Source organism: Haliaeetus leucocephalus, unplaced genomic scaffold (genome assembly GCF_000737465.1).
Source record: "Haliaeetus leucocephalus isolate CR32 unplaced genomic scaffold, Haliaeetus_leucocephalus-4.0 Scaffold830, whole genome shotgun sequence".
In the NCBI taxonomy this organism is placed as follows: domain Eukaryota; kingdom Metazoa; phylum Chordata; class Aves; order Accipitriformes; family Accipitridae; genus Haliaeetus; species Haliaeetus leucocephalus.
The window spans coordinates 2,850,026-2,872,982 of record NW_010973266.1 but is presented as its reverse complement, the minus strand read 5'-3'; the positions used below and the strand labels follow the sequence as shown (position 1 = coordinate 2,872,982).

At 42.3% G+C, this 22,957-nt stretch overlaps 1 protein-coding gene across 2 annotated transcripts in view; it reads left to right on the top strand.

The window, feature by feature from the left end:
* The first annotated feature begins 1,897 nt into the window (after nt 1-1,897).
* Nucleotides 1,898-22,957, top strand: part of PTPRE (protein tyrosine phosphatase, receptor type, E) — a 49,561-nt gene continuing 28,501 nt past the window's right edge. Inside the window, exons 1-10 of one of the 2 annotated variants that reach the window (XM_010581946.1) lie at nt 1,898-2,000; nt 10,242-10,344; nt 10,610-10,683; nt 13,268-13,404; nt 17,747-17,837; nt 18,370-18,446; nt 18,570-18,606; nt 19,407-19,504; nt 21,034-21,153; nt 22,785-22,945. In XM_010581946.1, coding sequence (XP_010580248.1) covers nt 1,898-2,000; nt 10,242-10,344; nt 10,610-10,683; nt 13,268-13,404; nt 17,747-17,837; nt 18,370-18,446; nt 18,570-18,606; nt 19,407-19,504; nt 21,034-21,153; nt 22,785-22,945 — 1,001 coding nt within the window. Of the gene's footprint in view, nt 2,001-10,241; nt 10,345-10,483; nt 10,531-10,609; nt 10,684-13,267; nt 13,405-17,746; nt 17,838-18,369; nt 18,447-18,569; nt 18,607-19,406; nt 19,505-21,033; nt 21,154-22,784; nt 22,946-22,957 lie in introns of those variants that run through there. The other variant, XM_010581947.1, reaches the window with a different exon arrangement.

Here is a 22,957-nt window from a genome sequence, read left to right as displayed (position 1 = left end):
AGCGTGCTTTCAGTACTTTCAGCGGGCAGAAGGGCTGCTCTGTATCTAACAGAGCCTTGAAAAAGAAAACAAATAATGAATTGTAATATCAGATGAGATTACTTGATGCTTTTCCTTCAAGGGTCTGTGTGCTCCCTAAGGCAGCTGCAGTTTCGGGTGCGCTCTGCTGAGCAGAGCCCGTGCTGGCCGCTCCTGTGCCCGGCTTGGTGAGAGCCTTGCTACTGCTGACATCCCTTCAAAGTGTGAGAGAATTAATTTTTAGGTCTGTTTCTCTTCTTTTTTTAAAGAATATCAGGTGTGTGCTGAGTTTGAGTTTAGTCCTAGGTATAGCAGAAAGGTGGGGAATAATGTACGCTTCTGAATAACGCATGTGAGAGCGGCGAAAAGGTGGTGCGAAAGTTGTTGTTACAGAAGTTTTTTATACATTTGCGCTTATCCAGAGATTATTTCTGGTGGATTATCCCATTTTACATTGAAAGGAAGGATTTTCTAATGGTTATTCTAATGACTGCAAAGTTCCTGGATTTTTTTTGTCTGTTGTTAGGCACTACTATACAATATCCATGGAAATTGTAATATTAAATATATCATACTGAAGCACTGGGGAGCTGTGTTGTGCAGTATTACAATGGTTGTAATTTTAGCAATGGATGTAGAGCCACCATCTGGATGTGTTCTGCCATTTGCAAAATACAGAAAGTAATGTTTGCGTGTGATGCCAAAGAAATTATTTTTAAATCAAGCAAGACTGGCTAATGGCTGAGATGGCAGCCTCTTATAATTAATATGTTCATTAGGGACTGGATAAATGTACAGCAAATTAGTAACAACATTTATTTTTTCCACAAAAACCTTGATTTAGAGGGACTAGAATGTTTCTAGACCAGCTCATTTATCTACAACAATTAATTTCCCTGACTTTTTTCAGCAGCACATTCTCATCACACTTTTTCTCTAATCTTCTCTACATCAGAAATTATTTTCTGGTCTCATGAAACCTGAAATTCTCTGTATTTGGAAGGCTTTGTTCAAACGCTTTCTAGCTCGCGGACTCATAGCTGTGACACACGTGTACTCCAGAGGAACATCTATGAAGCACCATATGTATGTCTATAGGAGATCAAGGGTGGGATAAGGAAACTCTGCAAAGTGCTCATTCTAGGTACTTTAAACTTTATGGTTGTTACTGGTCTGCTTGGTTGGTAAAAGCTTTTCCTCTTTGTTTTGGTCTCCAGGCATTTGTGGTGCCAAGATTGTGTGTCGAAGTTACACGGTGTGTGAAGTATTGGTCTCGTGGAAGAAAGTCACTTGGACCCTTAAGACAGGGTCTGGCCACGCTGGGGTTTTGGGCTGCTTTCCCCTCCTGCAGCCCTCACTGCTCCTACTTGTGCTCTTTGCAGAAGGCATAAGACATGCAATTATGGCAGGAATCACCAAAAATACATGATTTTTGCATTTATTCTCAAGATTTGCATTTATTCCCAAGATTCCAGCTGCTGGTACTTAGGAGTTTTGTTCTTATCTATGGAAATGACTTCCAGACTCCTTGCCTCAGTGTCCTCAGCTGCTGTGTTTTACTGATGTAGAGTAGCTTTTCTGGCCTGATTTCTGTCGTTGTCTTTGAACGATGGCTGAGCGTTATCTTCCTGTTCGTGGATTTAAAACATTCTTAATGAATTCTTAGTGCATGCAACTGGTATTTTGCTCTTCCTTCTGCATCAAAGCTGAAAGTTAAGTGATAAGGCAGTGGGAGAGTATAAAACAAGTTTTAAAACTTCCCTCATCTAAAGTGAATGTCTCTTTTTTTCTTTTAGCTTTCTTCTGACCTGAGGAAAAAACGTAATAGTAATTTGACCTGAAAGTTTATCTTTTGCTTTTGTTTTCTTTTAGGTCCAGGATGGAACATTCCTGCTCGCTCCTTCTGCTCTGTGTTAGTTTTCTGTTTGCACAAGCTTTACCACCCAATGGAACTGAACTGCCAAAACCAACAACAACAACAAGTAAGGACATCACTTCATTTACGGGGATGGGAGTGGAAAGGGACTTCTGGTGAGGTTCTCCTGGTGACATAGTCCTGGATATTTTTCCAGGACTTTGACCCCACAAATACACTTCTAATCTTGCCAGATGACCTTTGTGTTTGATCTCCATATGACTGGTGCTGTATGCTTTACTTTCTCTTTCCCATGTGTGGGAAATGCAGAGGATAGCTTTGGGAGAGGTGGGAAAGCACAGGATGGCTCCTCCCACCGAGGCTGCAAGGTCTGCACGCCCCAGGAGCTGTCACTGTGGGTCTCCAACGTGATGGGACCTGGACACAGATAATAGGAATTAAAGAAATTATCAGTTAGACAACAGGATGAATATATTTAAACATCATGAGGACATGCAGTCTTTATGTGTGTTCCGTGTTTTCTAATGATAGGAGCTGTCTAAGGCAAGACTCGAGGAGGTGGATAATAATGCAGATGTCCTGCATAAGATTAGGTCAGGTGAAAAATGAAAAAGCCTTTTTCAAACACCTGAGAGCAGTCTTCTACTCACCGGTGCACCACAGCATCTTTTATTCATCCTCATTTCTATTTTTGGTATTTCATCCTCTTGCTTTAAGTCCTCCTACAACTGCATCCTAACGCGTTACCGTCCTGGAGAGGGGTTCGTTTGTTCAAGTCAAATAAGGGTTTGTTTGGGTTTCTTATTTAAGATACTGATTCTACTATTATGTTCTGTGATGGGATGATATATTTTACTTGCATGTTGTCCTTAACCTTCATAATTGTATGCTATCTTCGAAATCCCTATGCTGGTGAGCAGTGTTTGTCAGGCAGTGGTTTGCTGTTGAGGCGGTGGCAGTGCGTGACGTCATGCTGATGTCAGAGAGGGATTTCCGAAGGGATAGCTGCTCTGTGGACTTGGTTGAAGGGAAATAAAGCTGATGATGTTCCATATAAACAGTGTGGTGAAATCTTGATAAGTTTTCAGGTGACCGTTGTTGACATCCAGTCTTTATAGGAGGGTGTTTTTGTGGTTGGTTTGGTCGGTTTATTTTTAATCTGCCTGTGAACTTTACACCTGTATGGAAGGAGAGCCAAGCAAGAATCAAACGGCAGTTGTAGTAATTTAGGTGTTAGGCATTTGCTTTCACCAAAATCTGAGGCTGGAGAAGAGTGGAGGTGGAGGTGAGCACTAACAGACCACCACAGGGGAAGTGGAGGGTTAGGGCAGCAAGGGGCTCTATGGTTAGTAATGACAATCTTAGTGTTCTATTGCTTAGGGCTTTCAAAATAAATAAATTGCTAATATAAATAAAAATCTAGAAATTGAGCGAAGTATAAATTTGCCAATAAATGGCTCTGCTGAAATATTGTCAAGTCGTTGTCAGTGCCCTGCTTCTTGTCTGGCATCTGGAGCAGTAGGAGAACAAGTTACTAATTTTGGTCTGAATATGTAAGAATATGGGAATTGGGAAAGGGAAGTAACTTGTTAGTTGTATCACTTCCCAGAATTTTAATCAAATTAGTGAAAAGGGAGTTTCTCCATAGATGCTGTTCATCTTCAAAGCTTAATTCAAAATTGTGTTGAATTTAAGTATGATAATATGGGTAAGAGTAATCTCATCGTCTGTGTTTTAATTAAATCTTAATTTCAGTGATACGATTTAGAAATGATTAGTACGACTAAACTGTTTTTTCCTGAATATCAAAGGCTTCATTACTTTGCAGTGAGAAGCGAAGAAGAGTTTTGTCTGATAGACAAGTACGTGCACACTGAAAATACATTGCTGTATAGAAAGTTCCAAGATAATAGGATTATTTAATACATTTAATACCCATTGAACTAATACAATTTTTTTAATACAAAAATAAAGATTTTTTATTGAAGTATCAAGAAAAAGCCATTTAAAAGAATATGGAGAGAACTGAAGGATACTAAAAAAACCCCAGCTTTCCTTTTGCATGCTAATTTGATGAATGATCCAAAAAGATAAGATGCTTTTGATTCTGAAAGGAATAGTTACAATTTATTGCATGTCATTATTTTAGCTGACTTGATTTTTAAAACACTTGTTGAATTAAAATGTTGGGTTTATTCTTATTTTAAACATGGATACCTAGTCTGTATGGCTCAATTTTTCAGCACTACTGCCATTTCGCTTCCTACAAGAGTACTGTGAAATTGCTACCATGAAATTTCCCTTTCATAAAATCAGAATTTTCTGGGTTTTATTGCACTGCCATTTACTGGAGAAATTGCACTGCCATTCACCCAGAGTATTCAACTGTATTAAATAAATATGAACCAGTATTTATTTATTTATTGGGATTTGCATTAAAAAAAAAGTGTATTTCAAGTAGATAAAACTTTATGCTATCAAATATGTGTGACAGACTATTTAGACATGATACTGTCCATAGCTTTCAAATAATTCCTGGCTACTCAGATATTAATTAATTATCCAGTATTAATCATAGTCAGGATTCTTTTACTTCTCTTGTATTTTTACTTGTTATGTAATTTAAATGTGAAAGCAGCCTGGGAGTTTCAGTAGTAACGCTTTTAAGTCCTTTCCAAGTGTTTAAATTCCTTTAGTGTTTACTCCATGAATATTTCATGGGTTTCATGCCCATCTTTACAATTTCTTTCCACTACCGATGTATTAACATGCAGAGGTAATGAATTTATCAGATCAGTGGGAGGTTGAAAGGCAGCTTTTGATGCCTTATTTATTGCTGGTTTAAACTTTCAAGAGGTTAGTGGGTGTCTTTGAAGATGACTGAAGCAATGTATCGAAAGGCTGAAGTCTTGCTATACGATAGCCAGAACGGGACCCAGAGATGGGGACTTTTCACGCTAGACTCATGGTGCTTCTTTCATGTAGAAGATGAGGCATCATCAGAAAATTGAGTTTTGAAGAAGGAAGCTGGCTCATTTTACTTGGTATTTAAAAGCCAAAGGGATGCTTTGCTGGTAGATACTCAATTTCAAGAATTAGTTTGAAAAGCAGAACTTCAGAAATCGGTGTTTTGGGGTTGGGGGTTAGACTAGATGATCTTTAAAGGTCCCTTCCAACCCAAACTGTTCCATGATTGCAGTGGCAGGGCTGTGCTGGGTCCGGCTGTGCGGCTTTTGGCTCTGGGATGGCAAACGCAGGCACGATTCTTGCATTTGCTGCTGCTTCCCTTCTTGTGTACTGCAGGCTGTGGGCACTGGTTTGTCTTCCCTACTGGTCTTTTTCCTTTGCCCTTCATTTATTTTTTTTTATTTTTTTTTTTAATTTGGGTTTGTTTTTCATGTGTACTAAATGCACCTCCTGGTTATCAGCTGCATATCTGCTTCCTCTCCACAGTCAAGGCACGGTGAAGCACAGCAATTCTCTGCAGGGCTGGGCTTTTCTTTTCCAAAAATAGCGTGAGAGAGCTTAGTTTGTACTTTGTGATATCCCTGTTGGCATGGGTAGACTTCTTCTGCCCAGTCATCGCAGCAAAGTTCAACCAGATCTCAAGGAGGCATGGTGGCTAGATAAAAACTGAGAAAGGAGGAGACTTCTCCTTTTATTGAGTTCACTTGTAGGTTTTCAGCGTATAGAAAGCACATGCAGATTAATTAAGCACTCTCTCAGTGCGAGAGGCTTAATTATAATAAATCAATCACTCTTAAATCTGAACAGAAAGTTCAGCAAACAGAAGTTAAGCACTTGCAGAAGTTTTTACAACACCAACAAAAAATAATTTAAATACTCTGCTACTCAACCCATCCAAACACTTCAAAAATGCCTATGTCCACAAGAAGTACTAAGGACTACCCAAAATATGTCACTTGACTGTCTCTTAACCTTAGCATCAGTCCAAACAATGGCAGGAGGACAGACTGAGCCACATGGGCATCTGCACTGCGAGTAGCATCCCGGTACCCGCAACAAGGTGGTAACATGAAAGGGTTTTTGTCCGGTGGCTGTGTGTGCTTTGGTGAGCTCTGCCGCTCCCTGTGATTGCTCCCAGTGAATTTTGAGAGTTACCTGCTCTGTGAGGCATGTGAGGAGCACTGAAAGACTACCATAAAAATTGAAGATGCTTCCTTGCCCTTTGAAACATGAACAGTTGAAGGAGTAATATGGAAGATACTCAACGCTTTCATGCACGATAGATTATCTGGTCTGAAGTATCCCCTAAATTAATGTGTGAGGTCTTGCACGGCAAGCAGGTGAGTTGTCTGCAGAAGTTGATGCAAGCTGGACTGAGCTCTTCAGCAGAGACGTGTCTAAGAGCTCTTGTATCACACGCCTGGGGGATGCATTAACTCTGATAATTGTGTGTAAGTACCAAAACTGTGGTAAACTGGGAAGCGCTGGGTTTTGTGCCTGCAGGTGACAAAACATCGCTATTAAAATTTGACCACAAGTCTATTAATAATCATAAATTTTATAACATGGCACTACTTAAGATTGAGCACACTGTGTTTGCCATGTGATGGATAAGGTCTGTGTCAAGAGGTTGTGACAGCCACTCTTCATGTAAAATAAATGTTGGAGGAGGTCGGTGTCCTTTGCAGAGCTGGATGTCTGAAACAGTTCTGACCCAAAACAGAGGCACGTGTCACTGCCCAAAAGCCTTGGTGGTTGGATTTGACTGAGCACTGTTTAAAGGACATTTGTGTGTCTGCTGAAGGGACAGAAGAGATGGAGGATGGACCCTGGAAAAAAACCACTTGAAATCTAACCCAAATAATGGGTGAGAGCAGTTTAGTTTTAGTTTTGGAGAGATGGAGGGTTAAGTTCCCTGTTTTTTGAAAAGAAGCTCAGACTTGTGAGTAAATAGAGCCTGTTGTTGTGGGATTTCTGTTGTGCTGAGATAAACAATATCTTGTCTGTTCTTTGTCAATCACCAGAATAATTTCAGGTACCTGGCTTGCTTTCTAGGGCAAACTACACACCTTGCCTTGTTAGCTTGCTTTTGTGGAGGGAGAAAAAACTGCTTTAATCACACTTTTATTCACAGGCCATTTTACTGTTCAGGTCCTACTTGCAAAGGAACTGATAACGGGATGAAGAAAATCAACGTTTGGGAGAGAGTGTGGAGGGAGGATCACAGGGCAGATACTGATGTGCATATGCTGCTGTTAGTTCCCTTTTTTTCTTGTGGGTGGTTTTGTTTTTGACACATACGGAAAGTGGGAACATCATAACCCTGAAGGAGATGGTGATACGTTTCCAGAAAGAGCTGTCCCGACGGCTGGGCCAGCAGCACAGGGAATGAAGCCGGGAAGAACCAGTGAGTCAGCCTTGGTGGGAGGCAGGGGAAGCACAAGGGGTTGCCACCATCCTCCTGGCGATAATCCTCCTCTCTTGTCAAGATGAAAGTCACTCTTTCATTGTATTTCTAAAAAAAAACACCCTTGGGATGATCTTCTTTGTGGGGCTGCGAACACAAAGCCCTGTGGTTTTGGACCACAGCTCTCTTTTTGTGTTGGAGCAGTAGAAAATTTTCCCTGGCAGTGGCTGCATGCATTTACTCATATGTTTCAGTTGTCAATTTTTGAAGCAGCACTGATTAAAAAAAAGTAGTACAGGTCTGTCTTTCAGTCTCCCCTTAAAATCCCACTTAACATGTAGACACTTGTGTTGGCTAATGATCTTTCAGCCTTTGAGTCTACAATGGCCTAAGCCCAGTTGTAACTTTCTCTTAGAATTTTTGGGCTACATTTATAAAATTTTCGTTGCAGATATTGAAGCAAATACAGGTAATAAGTGAAACTGTTTAAAACCACACTGTGCCTTACACACAGGCTCTGCAGAGGTGAAGCTATTGGTGTGCCACTGCAAGGCTTTGAAAACAGATGTGCCCGTGTACAGATTAGAAGGGGCTGTTTGTGGGTTTTGACCTAATTTCCTTGTGAAATGGGTAGGAGGAGGAGAGGTGAGATCTTGATGCAGAGAATTGCTCTGTGCTTAGCTAAAGAAATGTAGACAGTAGTCCAGCAGGAGATTGAATTTCTCTTCTCCTGGGTTGGATTGAGGCTTTCTGTGTTTGTCTGGGAATCAGTTTTCCAAAGACACTGGTGGTGTGAGTATATCAGCCCTTCTGAAAGGAAAAGATGGGTGATTTCTGTGTTGTGTAATGAACTGAGGGAAATTTTAATTCCCTTGTGACTCAAACTTGTTGTTTTTCCCCCCTTGTGTCATGGGTCTTGACACAGAGCCAGTGACGAGACCTAACACAAAACCCCTAAATCCTGGAGATTCCAAGATATTGAGTCTGAAATTTCTAAACTTCAACAGTGGGCTAAAGTCGCTCCTTTTTGCTTGTGAGGGGCAAAAATAGATATTTTGTTTGTTTGTTTGTCAGACCTTGGTTTCTATGCAGAGTGCGGTATTGCTAAATACCACACAGAAATTGTTAAGCTGTTTCTGGTGATGCACGTTCATCCAGACACTCCTTCCAGTAGTGATTTTCTGAAACCCTGTCAAGTGATGGTTTCTGATTACAGTTTTGTCATGCCTGTCACTTTTATCTTTATATACCACTTAAATGTCAAATTTCATGCATTTTATTGCCTTCCCTTTCTTTGTACTATTATGTTGACTTGAGATACCTTTTTTCCTTGTATGCCACTAGTGCACCTATGCCTCTAAAGGAAGTTTTTCTGTGCCCTAACACCCTGTTTGAGCATCCGGAGAGTTTCCAGATGCTTACAATATACAAACCAATGCTCAAATGGTTTTTCAGTGATCAATTCTGGTCAGTCGGTTTATCCATATGAGCTCTTTTCTGTAATATTGCAGGTGTTTGTTACATACTCCTATATATTTACTGTAGTCTTGTGCTTTCATGATACTTTATGTTGTGTCACTTTATGGCTTGTGCAAGATCTCTTCAAAAAGCCTTTGCTGCAAGTAAACAAAAAGAGTTTAGGGAAGTGTGAATGCAAGATGTGTTAGGAGAATCACTGCTGCAGTTCTCAAAGCCTGCTGTAGGAATGGTGAAGAACTTGTTAAAAGTGTGTAAATGTAGCTTAAAAAGAAAAAAAACCACCACACCAGCAGCAACAAAAATTGCTTTTGGAAGAGTGTACATTGGTAAGATTTCTAAACAGTGCAAATGAAGGAGGCTGGGGAAGGCTGGTGTAACGATGGAGAAACGGGGGGCGGGTCTGGACACACAGGGAACCATCCTGGTAGATGCCCTAAGCGTGGGCTGCTGCCTCGGCTGGCTCCTGTGGCCGTAACTGAGGAAAGATCGACCTCTTTCTGTGTCCTGTGGCATGGGCAATAAATTCCAGGTGTGAAGGACTCATCCTTCCCACTTGGCGAGGTCTCCACCACCGCTGTTACACTAACTTGGATTTATTTGTCTGGTTGGAAAGAAAAACAAGTAGCAGGGTTGTATTTTGCTTGCTGAAGGGTAAGGCTGAGAGTTCTTCTTTCTTAAATAAAACATGTTGGGTTTTTAATGATTTTAGTACATTGAATCATTCAGCAGAATTAAAAGGTCACAAAAGCATAATGAAGCTGAAATGTAAAGAGTCACATACATAAAAACACTATTAACAGAAGGATTAGACTTGCAATTTATACTAGATACAACAAAGATATATATTTTTAAATCTCCATTCTATTTGTTAAAAGTCTCATTATTTCTACTTGTTCTTATAGTAATAGATAATATAATATATATGTTATATCTAATACAAGCCATAGAAGACGCTGCAGTTTGCACTGTTCCCTCCTGCCTTCCCCCTCCGTCATGCTCAGCATGTGCTTTACAGCCCTGTAGCCAGCAGCAGTATTTTGGACTATTAAATGATGAGATATGTTTAAAACACGTTGTATCTCTGGAGTCAATAAAATCTATACAGGGGTGGCATTCTTTGGTGATTTCTGTCTGGCTGAGAAACAGCTGATGCACATAAGGGTACTGCTTCAAATTTAACTTGTACCTGTTAAACTTACTCTAACTACAAGTAAAATCTTTGCTTAACCAGTCATTCCAAAAAATATCCTTGATACTCTCAGCAGCAGGTAGTTTGGTTGTGCTTTTGAAGGGGGGAAAAAAACCAACTCAAACACCAAAACTGAACTTTCACTTTCAGCTTTGCATATATTAAATAATTTGTGATGCTTTCAGTAAGCACAAGCAGATTACTGCATAGAACCACAGATTTTTTGGTGCACCAAGCACAGTTTCTGCAACAGATTAAGCAATCCATGTCTCTAATGTTTCACTTTTGCTTTGTTCAATCCACAGACTCTACAGAGGAGAACAATTTACACAAGGACCTACTGACTTCAATGCTGATTCTGCTCTTGGTCTTCATCATTTTCATTCTGTTGGCTGGCTATTTTTTCAGGTAGGTCTGTGTGGAGCTCTGCATGCAGAACTGGCTCAGTCTTGTTTCGATATGATCTAACAAGGAAATGAGAAATGCGTACTTACGGTGAGGCAGGAGCCTCCATCACAGCGTAGAGGAGGGTGCTGCAGTGGTGGTGGTTCTCACGGCGAAGATGAACAGAAAGAGTTTCTCCAGAATTACATGGTTGGTAAAGACTGGTTTGGGAAAATGCTTCTTACCTTTCAACATAGTTGCTCAGCTTAACATACTGTGTGTATTTCAGGTTTAGAAGACATAGGAAAGCTGTTGTGAACTCCGGGGACAAAAAGATGCCAAATGGGATCTTAGAAGAACAAGGTATGGAGAGATTTGCTTTCCTTCTCAGTGTGAATTTTGTTTGTGTACACACATGCTTGTTTGCTGATTAAGAATTCAGTTATGTTTGCTTTTTATTTGTAATGTAAGTTATAGGATTGTTATTACAGAGAAAGCAGAAAAAATAGAGGTCCGTATTGGTGTATATGTAATCTTAACTTGCGGTTGTTGGTTTTAAATAATTTTCACTTTAAGTTGTACTATAGCAAATGTTTCTTTGTAAATGTTTCTTGTTCTCTTTATATATGTTTTATTAGGATGCCAGCTGAGATCTAGGTTTCTGGTGCTGTGATCTTTGTATTTAGGGAAAGAATTGCAGTATTTCTTCTTAAAAGGGGGAAAAAAGTGTCCTTAACTCTTTGTGAAATTACTGGCTGGTTCCTGAACGTAAAGAGAAACAAGCCAGGGGATGAGATAGGGCAGTATTGTAAGCCAGTGGCACTAAAATAAAACACTCTCAGCAGCTGAAAATGTTTTCCCCTGGCTTTTTCAATGTGCTGGGTTTATTTCCGTTAGCGGGGAGCCCTTCGGGTGGGTTGCTCTGTAGGGCTCAGTTCAAACCTAGCAAACATGGAGGAACCGTCCCTTTCTTGCTCATAAATTATTTTAGCGATAACAAAGAGAAAAACTTAAATGATAAAGAGAATTACGTCTTCGTGCCGGTTCCACGTCGCTGCGTACGAGCTGAAGAGTGGGTTAACAAACAGGGTGGCAGCCACAGAGAAAGTCAAACCTCTAAATATACCCGTCGGCTTCCTGCTCAGTCGGCGTTTGGGCACAGGAACCCCGGCGAGCGCGGTTTGGAGATCCCCGCGGTGGCCTGGCGCCGGGTAGTGCCCTTGGCCGATGAAGGGTTAGTGCAGCCGCCGGCCAGATTTAGTTGGCGAGTGCAGCTGCTGAAAGCCACCCCGTCGTTATCGGCGCGTGGGGAAGTGGTCTGCCGCTCTGTTTGCCGTTGTCTTTGCCACGGCGTTTGCAGAGGACACCAAGTTGGGTGGGAGGGTCGATCTGCTGGAGGGTAGGGTGGGTCTACAGAAGGATCTGGACAGGCTGGATCGATGGGCCGAGGCCAATTGTGTGAGGTTCAACAATGCCGAGTGCTGGGTCCTGCACTTGGGTCACAACAACCCCACGCAGCGCTACAGGCTTTGGGAAGAGGGACTGGAAAGCTGCCTGGCCGAAAAGGATCTGGGAATGGTCAACAGCTGGGTGAACATTAGCCAGCAGTGTGCCCAGGTGGCCAAGAAGGCCAACGGCATCCTGGCCTGTATCAGAAACAGTGTGTCCAGCAGGAGCGGGGAGGTGATCGTCCCCCTGTACTGGGCACTGGTGAGGCCGCACCTCGAGTCCTGTGTTCAGTTTTGGGCCCCTCACTGCAGGAAAGACATGGAGGTGCTGGAGCGTGTCCAGAGGAGGGCAATGGAGCTGGTGAGGGGTCTGGAGCACAGGACTTATGAGGAGCGGCTAAGGGAACTGGAGTTATTTAGTCTGGAGAAAAGGAAGCTGAGGGGAGACCTTATCGCTCTCTACAACTGCCTGGAAGGAGGTTGTGGTGAGGTGGGTGCTGGTCTCTTCTATCAAGTAACTGGTGATAGAATGAGAGGAAACGGCCTCAAGTTGCACCCGGGGAAGTTTAGATTGGATATTAGGAAAAATGTCTTCACCAAAAGGGTTGTCAGGCATTGGAACAGGCTGCCCAGGGAAGTGTTGTAGTCACCATCCCTGGAGGTGTTTAAAAAACACGTAGACGTGGCGCTTCAGGACATGGTTTAGTGGGCATGGTGGGATTGGGTTGATGGTTGGACTCGATGATCTTCAAGGTCTTTTCCAACCTAAACGATTCTATGATTAATCCCTCCACTTCATCCAGCCGCCGGTGGGGATGCTCATTTGAATTTCCAGGTGGCCAGTTGTGCTCCTGAGGGGCTGTGAAGGCAGCAGGTGAAGGTGTCCTGGGGCTTTATTCCCCACCGCGAGCCGAGGTCTAGGTGGCAAGAAGCGCCCACAGCAATCCCCGTACCGAACCGTGCTGGCGCAGAGCGATCTCCTGCCGGGGCTGAGCCGGTGCTGGGGACATCTGGGGCAACGGAGAGCAACTCCAACAGCTCATCTGGTTGCAGAGCTTCTGTTGTCTGCCAAGCTAAAGATATTTTTTTATTACTGTTATTATTTCCCCTTCACAAATGAAATAATCTAGCAGCATCTCTTGGTGACAGACGCTAAAAACTGTCCCTGCCCTGTGGCATAGCCGCTCTGGGCTGGGACGCTCTTCGTCAGCTGAAGAAATCTTCTCCTCTTCTAAATAAAACTTGGTCACATTTTAATCTGGTGTAAATACAGAAACTATTAATTTCACCAGTAGTGGTTCCACTTGAATTTATGATGTTCTCTTGGCCTGTGGTTTTTGCTTTTTATTTCATTTATATCAGCTTTATCACCGATTGAAGTCTCATGTGAGAAATATGTTTTGGTATCTTCCAGCCTAAAAATTAATTTGTAGTTGGAAATAGCTTGTTATCCATTGCTCTGGACTTGCCTTTAACACATACTTTCCTTGAACCGACAGAACAGCAACGAGTCATGCTGCTCAGTAGGTCTCCCTCGGGCCCAAAGAAGTATTTCCCTATTCCAGTAGAAAATCTTGAAGAGGAAATTCGGATGCGATCAGCGGATGAAGGGAAGCTCTTCCGGGAGGAGTTTAATGTAAGTCCTCACACGTGGAGCAGATAGTTGCCTGGCAAAAACAGGGAGGCAAAACAAAATGCCTGCAAATATTAACAATTCTTTTAAGAATGTTTGGTGCACGATGCTGGTATCTCAGAGCCTCAGCACTTGTTGTGTGAGTGTGCTGGTACTGTTCGTACATGCTCTGTCACACCTGGTAACCCTTTATGTGGACAAAATCTGGAACGTTAACTGCTTTATGATATGGCAATGCCAAATTGGTAATATATAAACTGTTTGACACTTGCTAACATTTAAAGAAGATCTTTAGTGTTTGCCTGAAAGCTGGAGGAGAGGAAAATTGAATATGAATCTCTTCAGCATTGATTTTCTTGGTGGTGGTGGAGGGTTTTTTTGGGAATCTGACTGTTTCACCTCTATGGGAAGTACTTTGAGGAGAAGACACAGTGTGGCCTTTAATATTGCCCTGGTGAGGTTTGACTTTTTTGCATTTTGGTGGGGGGTTTTTGGTAATTTGACATTTCGCTCTTTGTTACCATCCCATTGCTTCCCTATTTGCAGCACCCTGTGCCTTAGCACATATGTTTCTATGAAGCATCTTAACTTTAAGGGGTTTTCTTTAAAGCATTGCCTTGGTCAGAAAGGAGGTTTTATTTTCTGCCCATAACCTGAGCTTCAGTCGTGTGTGGTTGTATAGATGAGTCTTAACCAGAGTCTGCGGCGAGCTGCTGCAGAGCTGGTTTCTATGGAGAAACTCTGTGCAATGAGTCTGCTCTTGCACGTCTGCATTCAGGGACCTTTTCCATACTTTTTATTATTTCTCTTCACTTCCTTTCACAGCAGAAGCAAGTGGCACAGAGCAGTAGCTTAAATGTCAAATACGGAGTTGTCAAAGCTGATGCACGCATTGATTAGACAGTCTGTTAAGTTACCTTCTTAATTGGTAGCATATTTATATCTGCAATTTGTTTGATGATATATTTAAAACACATAATTTCTTTGCCTTATCAGAGAGGGAGCATTGTGGAGATTTTTATTGAAGTCGACAAAATGAATGTGAAAACTAATTTGACAAGATGTGCACTTGTGAATTTTGACTCTCCTGATTAATTCGTTCTGCAGTTAGGAGCAAAACAAGCCATCTATTTTTATATTTAAAACCTGCTTTGCTTTGATCATTTTCTGCACCATGCTGTGAGCGTGTGAGTTTGTCTGCACAAAAGTGCTGAGTCTGAAAACTGGGGTCCGGTCCCCATAAATGAGCAGTCTGAGCAGTGACAGGGGGTGATGGCACAGCAAGTCTGCTTGATGCTTTATGTGTTTGGGTTTTTTGTTGGGTTTTTTTTTTCCCTGCTGTATATCTCCTGTGGCTGCTTGTGTGGATATATGAGCTGTTTGCTCAAGCCTGAGAGAGGAAGAAAGGGTGAAAGACAATTGAAAATCAGAGTGATTGATATTGTAGCGTAAACCAGGAAAGCTGACAAACAGAACTCTGTTATTGCAGCACTGGAAGGAAAGGGGATGAGAAATCCAGACCCTTCAGCACAGACATCTGTGCAATGATCTCTCCTTCAGAGCATCCCCTGGCACGCAGAGCCCCTGAACTCAGCTCCATCCTCCCACCGGCTGAGGTTACGCCTGTATTTGCCCCTCAAAGCCGTAGCTGCCAAATCCTGCAGTTTTTGGATGGGTCCAAAGCTGTCCCCTTTGCACAAGCTGTTGGGCAGGAGCTGCTGAGCCGTAGTGGACCCTGACTGCAGCCTTGGCTGGGGATGCTCAGCTGATGGGCATGTGCTGGGACATCTCTGCCCGCTCCAGTGTTTTCTTCACACAGCCTGATCTAACATGCCAGCGGGGTCAGACGTTTCCGGGAACACAGATACAGGGTCTCCATTGTGAATTTGAAACAGATTCAGGCTGAAAATGGTGAGTCCTGTGAGCCAGCGGTGGCCAGGCACGTGCACCAGCCAGAGAAGTTAGGTCCCAAGTGATTTTGCTGGGGAAAAGAAAAACAGAGCAAGTGCTGATAGATGAAGACATGTAGCGGATGGAAAGGATTTTTGAGGGCAGTTCTCTTAGATTTATGTGCGTAATGGTGTTCTTTAGTATTTTTGATTTTATCCTTCAAGCCTAAATTACCCTTAAGAAGTACATTGCACTTGTTGCACTTGTACACTAGCCAAAATAGCAGAGGCTCCTTCTACCCTCAGTTGCTTCATTTTTTTACTATTTGATTTCTTTGTGAGCACAGAGCACTAAGAAGAGTGTGTACTTTCTAAACAGAAGGAAAAGAAACAAAGAAGAAAAAAAAACATATTCCGTTCTGTATAGGTACTTACCTCTATTTATCATCCATAACACAAGATGAGCTGGATTTTTGAAGTTTATGATGGCTGGTTTATTGCCTTGATTTTCAGATTACTGTCTGAAAACCTTCCTCTAAGAATTTGCTTTTGAAATTTTAATTTTGACTTGAGACATCCCTGTGGTTCATGCAGTGAAAAAAAGGAGAAAATGCACCGATGCTGGGGTAGATTGAGCCCCTCGGAAGCTTCAGAGAGATTTTAGAATTCCTGCCAAGTGGGAGCAGATAAGACTGCGGTGGCAGCAGATGACCCAGCACCACCAAGACTCATCGGCTCCTCGTGATTCATGGGGTGATGGAGAGGACGTGATGAAGTGCATCCTTGATGAATCACATCCTCCACTCTGAAGATGGATGGGAGCAGCGAAACGGGCTGTGTCCTTGCACCAGGGTTCAACACCTGCTCTAAGCCATGCAGCGTGACATTAGGAGGTTTTTAGGGAGATGTCAGGGCCTTGCAGGAGTAGGGAGCAAGGAATGGAGAGATTATTTTGCCAGAGATAATTACTTTTCATGCATTTTTCATGTGAAGATGCAGAGCTTATATGACTGGTTATTCAGAATTTGTTGCCTGACTTTTGAAGTTTGAAGAAATCGTGTTGGAAGTGCCAATTATTTCTTTTTACGCAAAACATAAATTAAGTTTCAGTGTTTTATAAACTGTAAATGTATTTTAATTAGCAAAACCATGGGCTTCATTCAAATAAGGACTTAAGCAGTTTGCTAAAAGCAGCTTTCTTTTTCGACTCTTTTTTTAACCTTCTCTCTCTTTTACTTACATTCAGAAGTTTGAGTGATATAACAAAAAAAAAAAAACAAAACCAAAACCAAAACCACAAACGCACGTTGCTGTTTCCTCTGTGGTGGTGAATTCCTCCCCGCACCCCCACTTTTATCCTATGTCACCCTGCCAACACATATTGCTGTTTTTAAGGGGAAATTCCAAGCCCTGCGCTCTGCGAGGCAGAGCTTTAAGCTGTGCAGTCGGTTACCATTTTTTTCCCTTCCCCTGTGTGATTCAGACTGGGCGGTGGGAGGTAGAAGAAGGGTGGAAGAAGGTGGTTGTATGTTCCCAAACCACTGGGATTTTACCTCAGTGGGATCCAACATGCTGACGCTGTATTTTTTTTAGGAGTTTGATACAAGAAACTTGATGAAACTCGTTTCTCATTTATGCCATTCGCAGTGAGGGGGCAGCTAAAAGTGCAGGGCAGGAGCCTCGTGCCACGTCTCGTGATGAACATGATGATCGGCCACTTGACCTCGGTGCTGGCATCTCAGCAGCTTCTGCCGTGGCCTTGGGCACCTCCTTCTTCTCATCTTCACCCTCTTACTCTCCATTTCGTCCTTTCATTTGCTTACTTTGCAAGACTATATATATATTTTTTTAAGCTTGACTAAATTTATCCGCAGTCTTAGATCTTGCTGATTACTTGCAGAATTTGACTTGTGCTCGTGCAGCGACTCGCGGCATGAAAGAATTGTGATTTATTTTTTCTTCATCCCTTTCAGCCAGAGTTGGGCCCTCACCTGTGGATCTCGGCAAGATGTTTGATATTTAATGTTCTTAGCAGTGAGCCATTAACAATCAAACTCTATTTATGCTGTTGAACCAACTGTTATTGCTAAAAGTAGCTGTCGGAGCTGAGCTCGAGGGAGCAGCGCATCCACGCGGCTGGGTCACAGTGCTGTGAATCACCGCGGCAGATGGCAGCTTAAAGCAGCAGCTCAGAGTTTAACAATTTTCTAAATAACTATGATCTCTGGCGGAAAAATTACTTATTTTTCCAAAACTGCTGAACTCGTTTTCTGTAGTGAAATCTGCCAGGACGTAGTTTCCTTTTATAGAGTAATGAAAGTTATTGCGAAAAAAAAAAAAAAGTTTGATTCTGTTGGATGCAAGGCAATATGTATAAATGCAGATTTTCCCTAAGCCATGTGCAGTCAAGAGTTAGCTGTTTTCTAACACATTGACTTCTGTATCTTTTTTTTTAGTCATTAACACCTGGATATGTGCAGGGAACATTTGAAATGGCGAATAAGGAAGAAAACAGGGAGAAAAACAGATATCCTAACATCCTGCCATGTAAGACATTGCCTTTTCTTTTAAATCAGACAATTAACTCTGGCACTGAGCAGACTGGTAATAGTGTTCATCTGCTGAAAATATTCAAGTAATACAATTTCCCTGGTCACAAATGTTCTTCATGCGTTATATGTGCAAAACCTGTCTGTTTTGTGGCATGTCTCTAGTATTGATCTTCCCCTGTTCGGTTTTACTGTAGCGGTGATCAGGTGCTGTGTTATAAAGCTTTAGTTCTCATGGGGTGCTACCAAATTATGCTACATCAAGTGGATATTTTAGGATCTCAGGTTAGTTTGGTGCAAGCAAATAGGGAGAAGTTTGGGCTGCCAGTATTGTAGAGCTGCAGTCCCAGTGACCTCCAGGTGTGGGAGCAAAGCAAGATGTTTGTGCAGAAAGTTTCTTCATGAGAACCAGGGACAGTACAGGAGAGAGCTGCTTTGGGAAGTGTGTGCTTAGCCTGGCCTCCTGCTTGCAAGGAAATAACAGATTTCTGATTAACGTGCAAACATGCTTGTAATATGTTTTCTTCCAGATGATCATTCCAGAGTGATTTTGACCCAGATCGATGGAGTCCCACCTTCAGACTACATTAATGCGTCATATATAGATGTAAGTTGACAGTTGTCCACTGTTGGCCAAACTGCAAACTTTGACTGTGAATTACGTAAGTATTTGTCTGCTAGCATATGTTGGCATTTCATCTTTTAACTGCTCTGATATTTATTTCCATAGGGTTATAAAGAAAAGAATAAATTCATAGCAGCACAAGGTAATTTATTCTCATTTCTCTGTTCTGTACCTCTTATGGCCGAATGTATTTAATTTTAGATGTGTTTTAAAGGTTATTTTCAGCTGCAGATGGTGGCCAAATGTGAGGTGGGATTTAGAGGTTACAGTTTAAAGGAAATTAAAGTGAGCGTGAGGTAACCCACTGCCTTTAGACCCGCAGATAGTGCTCTGAGTGAAGAGGCTCGCCTTCCCCCTTCCACCCCCACTTTCCTTCTCTTTCTTTTTAATCTCCTTACTCGGGGTTTGAAAAATGATGTCTCCTGATAATACAGTCTGTCTAAGCCATCTTGATATGGAAATCAGCATTTTCACATGAGTTCTTGCGCTGTATTTAGTCACAAATTTGGGAAACTTTGTCACCGCAATCCCAGACACAAAGCAATAACTGCCTCTGCCCTTCAGAAATACTCTTGTCCCGCACAGCACGATGAGCTGCTCTCAGACAGTGGTTCGTTGTGGTCACAGGTAATGTTGGACCTTGGTATGGGGGAGAGCTGCAAAGCAGAAATCCTAAATGATGCTCCTGCTGTAGCCTGCTTAAAAGAGCATTAAGAATATTTCAAGAGAGGAGGTATCTGCTAGAAATGTGGATTTGAGTGCATGCGATTGTGTAAAAGAAAATAGGATTTTTTTAAGAAATATGTGGTATATTCAAAACCTGAGCAGTCTGTAGTGAACACAGATCTGGGTGGGCACGCAGGGGCAGGGGGTGTTCATGCGTACTGTGTGATATGCTGGTCTCCATCATCCCTCTTGAGCAGAGCTGTATTCTGTCTGCAGGACCGAAGCAAGAAACAGTTAATGATTTCTGGAGGATGATATGGGAGCAGAAGTCAGCAGTTATCGTCATGTTAACCAACCTGAAAGAAAGAAAAGAGGTAAAGAGCTTTCAGTTTGCTCTGGGATGTCTCTATGAGAGCATGCTCCAAAAGCAGTTGTGGCTGCTCAGCGTCTGGCCAGTCGCCTTTCTGACCACTTCCTTCTCCTTCTTCCTTCTAGCACATCTAAGTTTCTGCTCATAAATGCAGTTTTCATCTCCAAAATACAAATTTATATAAATTGATCTCAAGGAAAAAATTCCGATAGCTAAGTTTGTCCTGCGTAGCCCATAGCCAAAGGCAAATTCTCGTGCCTGTGTTTTTATCGCAGCATAAAGCTGTGCTTGTGGATAGGTTTGCTTAGAAATGAAGATAAAAACTTGCTTCATTTTTTCTGAGTATTAGGTTTGAAAATTCTTTCTGGCACATGGACAAAACAATTAAAAAACAAAGCTGCTGCTTTGTGAGAGTGATGATGTTCCTTCCTGTCCCCCATTCCTCCTCGTATGCATCTCGATCCTCCCGTTGTGTGAGACTTTCTACATGTACTGGCTGAATGCTGAGACACATGCAACAAGCGTGAAACATTTAACTTCACTCCTGCTTCGCAAACTTGAGTAGCTAAATTAAAATATTAAGGAAATGTACCATCAGAAATATAAAAGATACTTTTTAGTTATTTTCTTTTCCCTGGGGGACAGTTTGCCACACTGAGCATGCTACATCCTTAAGTGAAATACATGTAAAGTCCTCAAAGACTTATGCCCAAGAAAAAAAACCAACAACTTGTTTCCCCGGTGGTTGTGGGAGGGAAGAGGGGGAGGAGGCTGAAGCTACCCAGTGCCGGAGAGCTGGGCTTTTCTTGCCCCCCAAGGGCAATCTCTCCTGCTAATGGGGAACTATGGGGATAAGCAGCCATAGTTGGCCTTAGGAAGGAGATGAGGATGTGCTTATGAGACGTGATGTGCCATATCGCTGTGTGGAAGTTGGCCTTCATACCTATTGGGTGCATTTTTTTTACAATAACAAAAAGATAATTCAGATACTGTCAGCTCACCGCAGGTATGAGGATGGGCATTCCTCGTCTGCCTCTTCATGGTGGTACTTCTGCTTTATTTTACTGCAGTTGTAGTACTGCTTGTTGAAGCTCAAATAGCAAAGGCAGTCCATAAGAAGAGCCCATTCCCAGTATGAGAAGCCAGAACTGTTAAATCTGGATGTTCCTGATGACTCCAAATGAGGACTGCCTCGCAGCTCTCACCGACTACGCCTAAAGCTTAAAACAAAGAGTCAAGACATCACAGTCCCCACAGTTAGGCACCCCCTAACAAAAAAAACCAAACCGAAATAAAAGCTGTTTAGGTCTGGCTAGGTTAAAAAACAACTTCAAAGCTATTTTCACCTTCTGTGCTTAAATTTAAGCATCAATAGCACTAGCAAAGTGTTAAAGCTGTATTGTGCCAGATGAGAACCTCTGCATGCTCCTATGTCTAGTTATGTACACTATTTTCAAATAACTTCATTGTTTTATGAGTGACCAACAATGAAAGCAGGCTCAGTGTTATAAAACTCACTGTATGTTTGTACAGGAAAAATGTTATCAGTATTGGCCTGACCAAGGGTGCTGGACTTATGGAAATATCCGCGTGTCAGTGGAAGATTGCATAGTTCTGGTGGACTACACCATCCGCAAGTTCTGCGTTCAGTCGGTAAGTAACAATAGTGCCCTTGCTCTTGTCTTCATTTTAATTTTGAAAGCAAATTGGTACAATGTCAAATATTTGCTTAAAAGAAATTCAGGAAATTAGTTAAGCATATTTGCAAATCAAGAAAGGTTTGGCACCTCTCCTAGGCAGGGAAGCAAGCTCTGCAGGTCAGCACGCGTAGCATCCGCTATGCTTTCATGGATTGCAAGAGGTTCCGCTCGGTTTCTTCTTGTCTGTAGCCAAGGGCCACGGAAAGTCATTCCTTGTGACTGTCAGGGAGGGAGCTCAGGAGCAGTGTCTTGACCTTTTTTGGGCAGATTGCATAGATAAATAAATGAGTGAATTTGTGTTTGGGTATTTGGAGTAGTCTGTGGATATTAGTTGGCCAATGTCTGCCAGCGTTACAGCTTGATTTCTGTTGTGTCCTTGGTCTCCGGCACAAGTTAAAGCTTTAGATCACAAGAGAGATGGCGGGGATGACTTTGCTTTTGTCCACAGCATGTAGCCTTGTACAGGAGCAAATTGCTAGAGATCCTCACCCCCTAAAGGGAGGGCTGCTGTGTTTGTAATGCAATGACCGCCTGCTTGAGATTGAAGACTGAAGACAGTATGGGCTGGCGAGAGTTGATAAACCACGTATAGAACTACCTGGAGACCTCAGAGCCCCTCAAGATATGGGTGGATTCATTCAGCATTAGTTACAGATTCTGAACTGTGAAGCAGTCTCTACTGATCTAGCGTGGAGATCACTTTGGTGTGACTAGTGATTGCTGATAAGGCATCGCTGATAAAAATGCTCAGGGAAACTGTGCTCAGAAAGCAGAATGGGAAAGAAGGAACCGTACAGAGATGTACATACTGTAGATAAGCTGAAGGGCTGGGAAGTTTAGGGATGGACCCGGCTGCCTTTCACTTGTCGGATCTCTGCTGAGTATGTGTTTGTGGGGTTTGGTTACCCATTGATGGAGACCAGGCAACCTTACAAAACCAATTGGCTTTCTCCAGTTTGAAAGAAATGGCCTTGACCCTGGCTAACAGATGTAAAGCTTGCGAGACAGATACGCTTTCTAACCTTAAGGTTACTTTGTGGTTAGTGAATGCAGGTGAAACGATGCTAAGCTCTGCTGTCATTGCTTCTGTAGTACCTTCTTTTATTCTTGGAGAGTAGGTCAGGTCATGAACCTGTCAGTAGTTGGCCATTAGATGTGCAGCCCTTCTTTTGTTTTTCATACGCGACCTGGCAAAAGCTGGCATGTGGCATCTCGTAGCAATGCACATCCCCAATGTTTAGACTGAATTTTGTGAGTTGCATCTGAGGCTTCTAAAGAAGTGTTGTGAGGATTTTATAAGTGGAAAAGGACTTAGGATTTGATCTGTTATTAACATGAATTGTGAGTCTTACTCTTTGCAACCCTGTCCTGGGATTGTTCCAGTTTTCACTGCAGAGGTGCATTTTAATAATAAATGGTAATTTCACCCTGTGTTTGTATTTTACATACACTGCGAACTTCTAATCCTTCAGTCAGGCTCTAAGTGTTGCAGGAATTAAAGTCATAAATAACCACAGCAGTTTGTTTGTAAATCTTTGCATGAAAACTGAAATGTCAAACTCGGAGTCTGTGTGTTCTCCACAGCTTCATGATGGTTGTAAAGCTCCGAGGCTCGTTACACAGCTTCACTTTACCAGCTGGCCTGATTTTGGGGTGCCTTTCACACCTATTGGGATGCTGAAATTCCTGAAAAAAGTCAAAACATTGAATCCTGCCCATGCTGGACCAATCGTTGTTCACTGTAGGTATGTATGTGC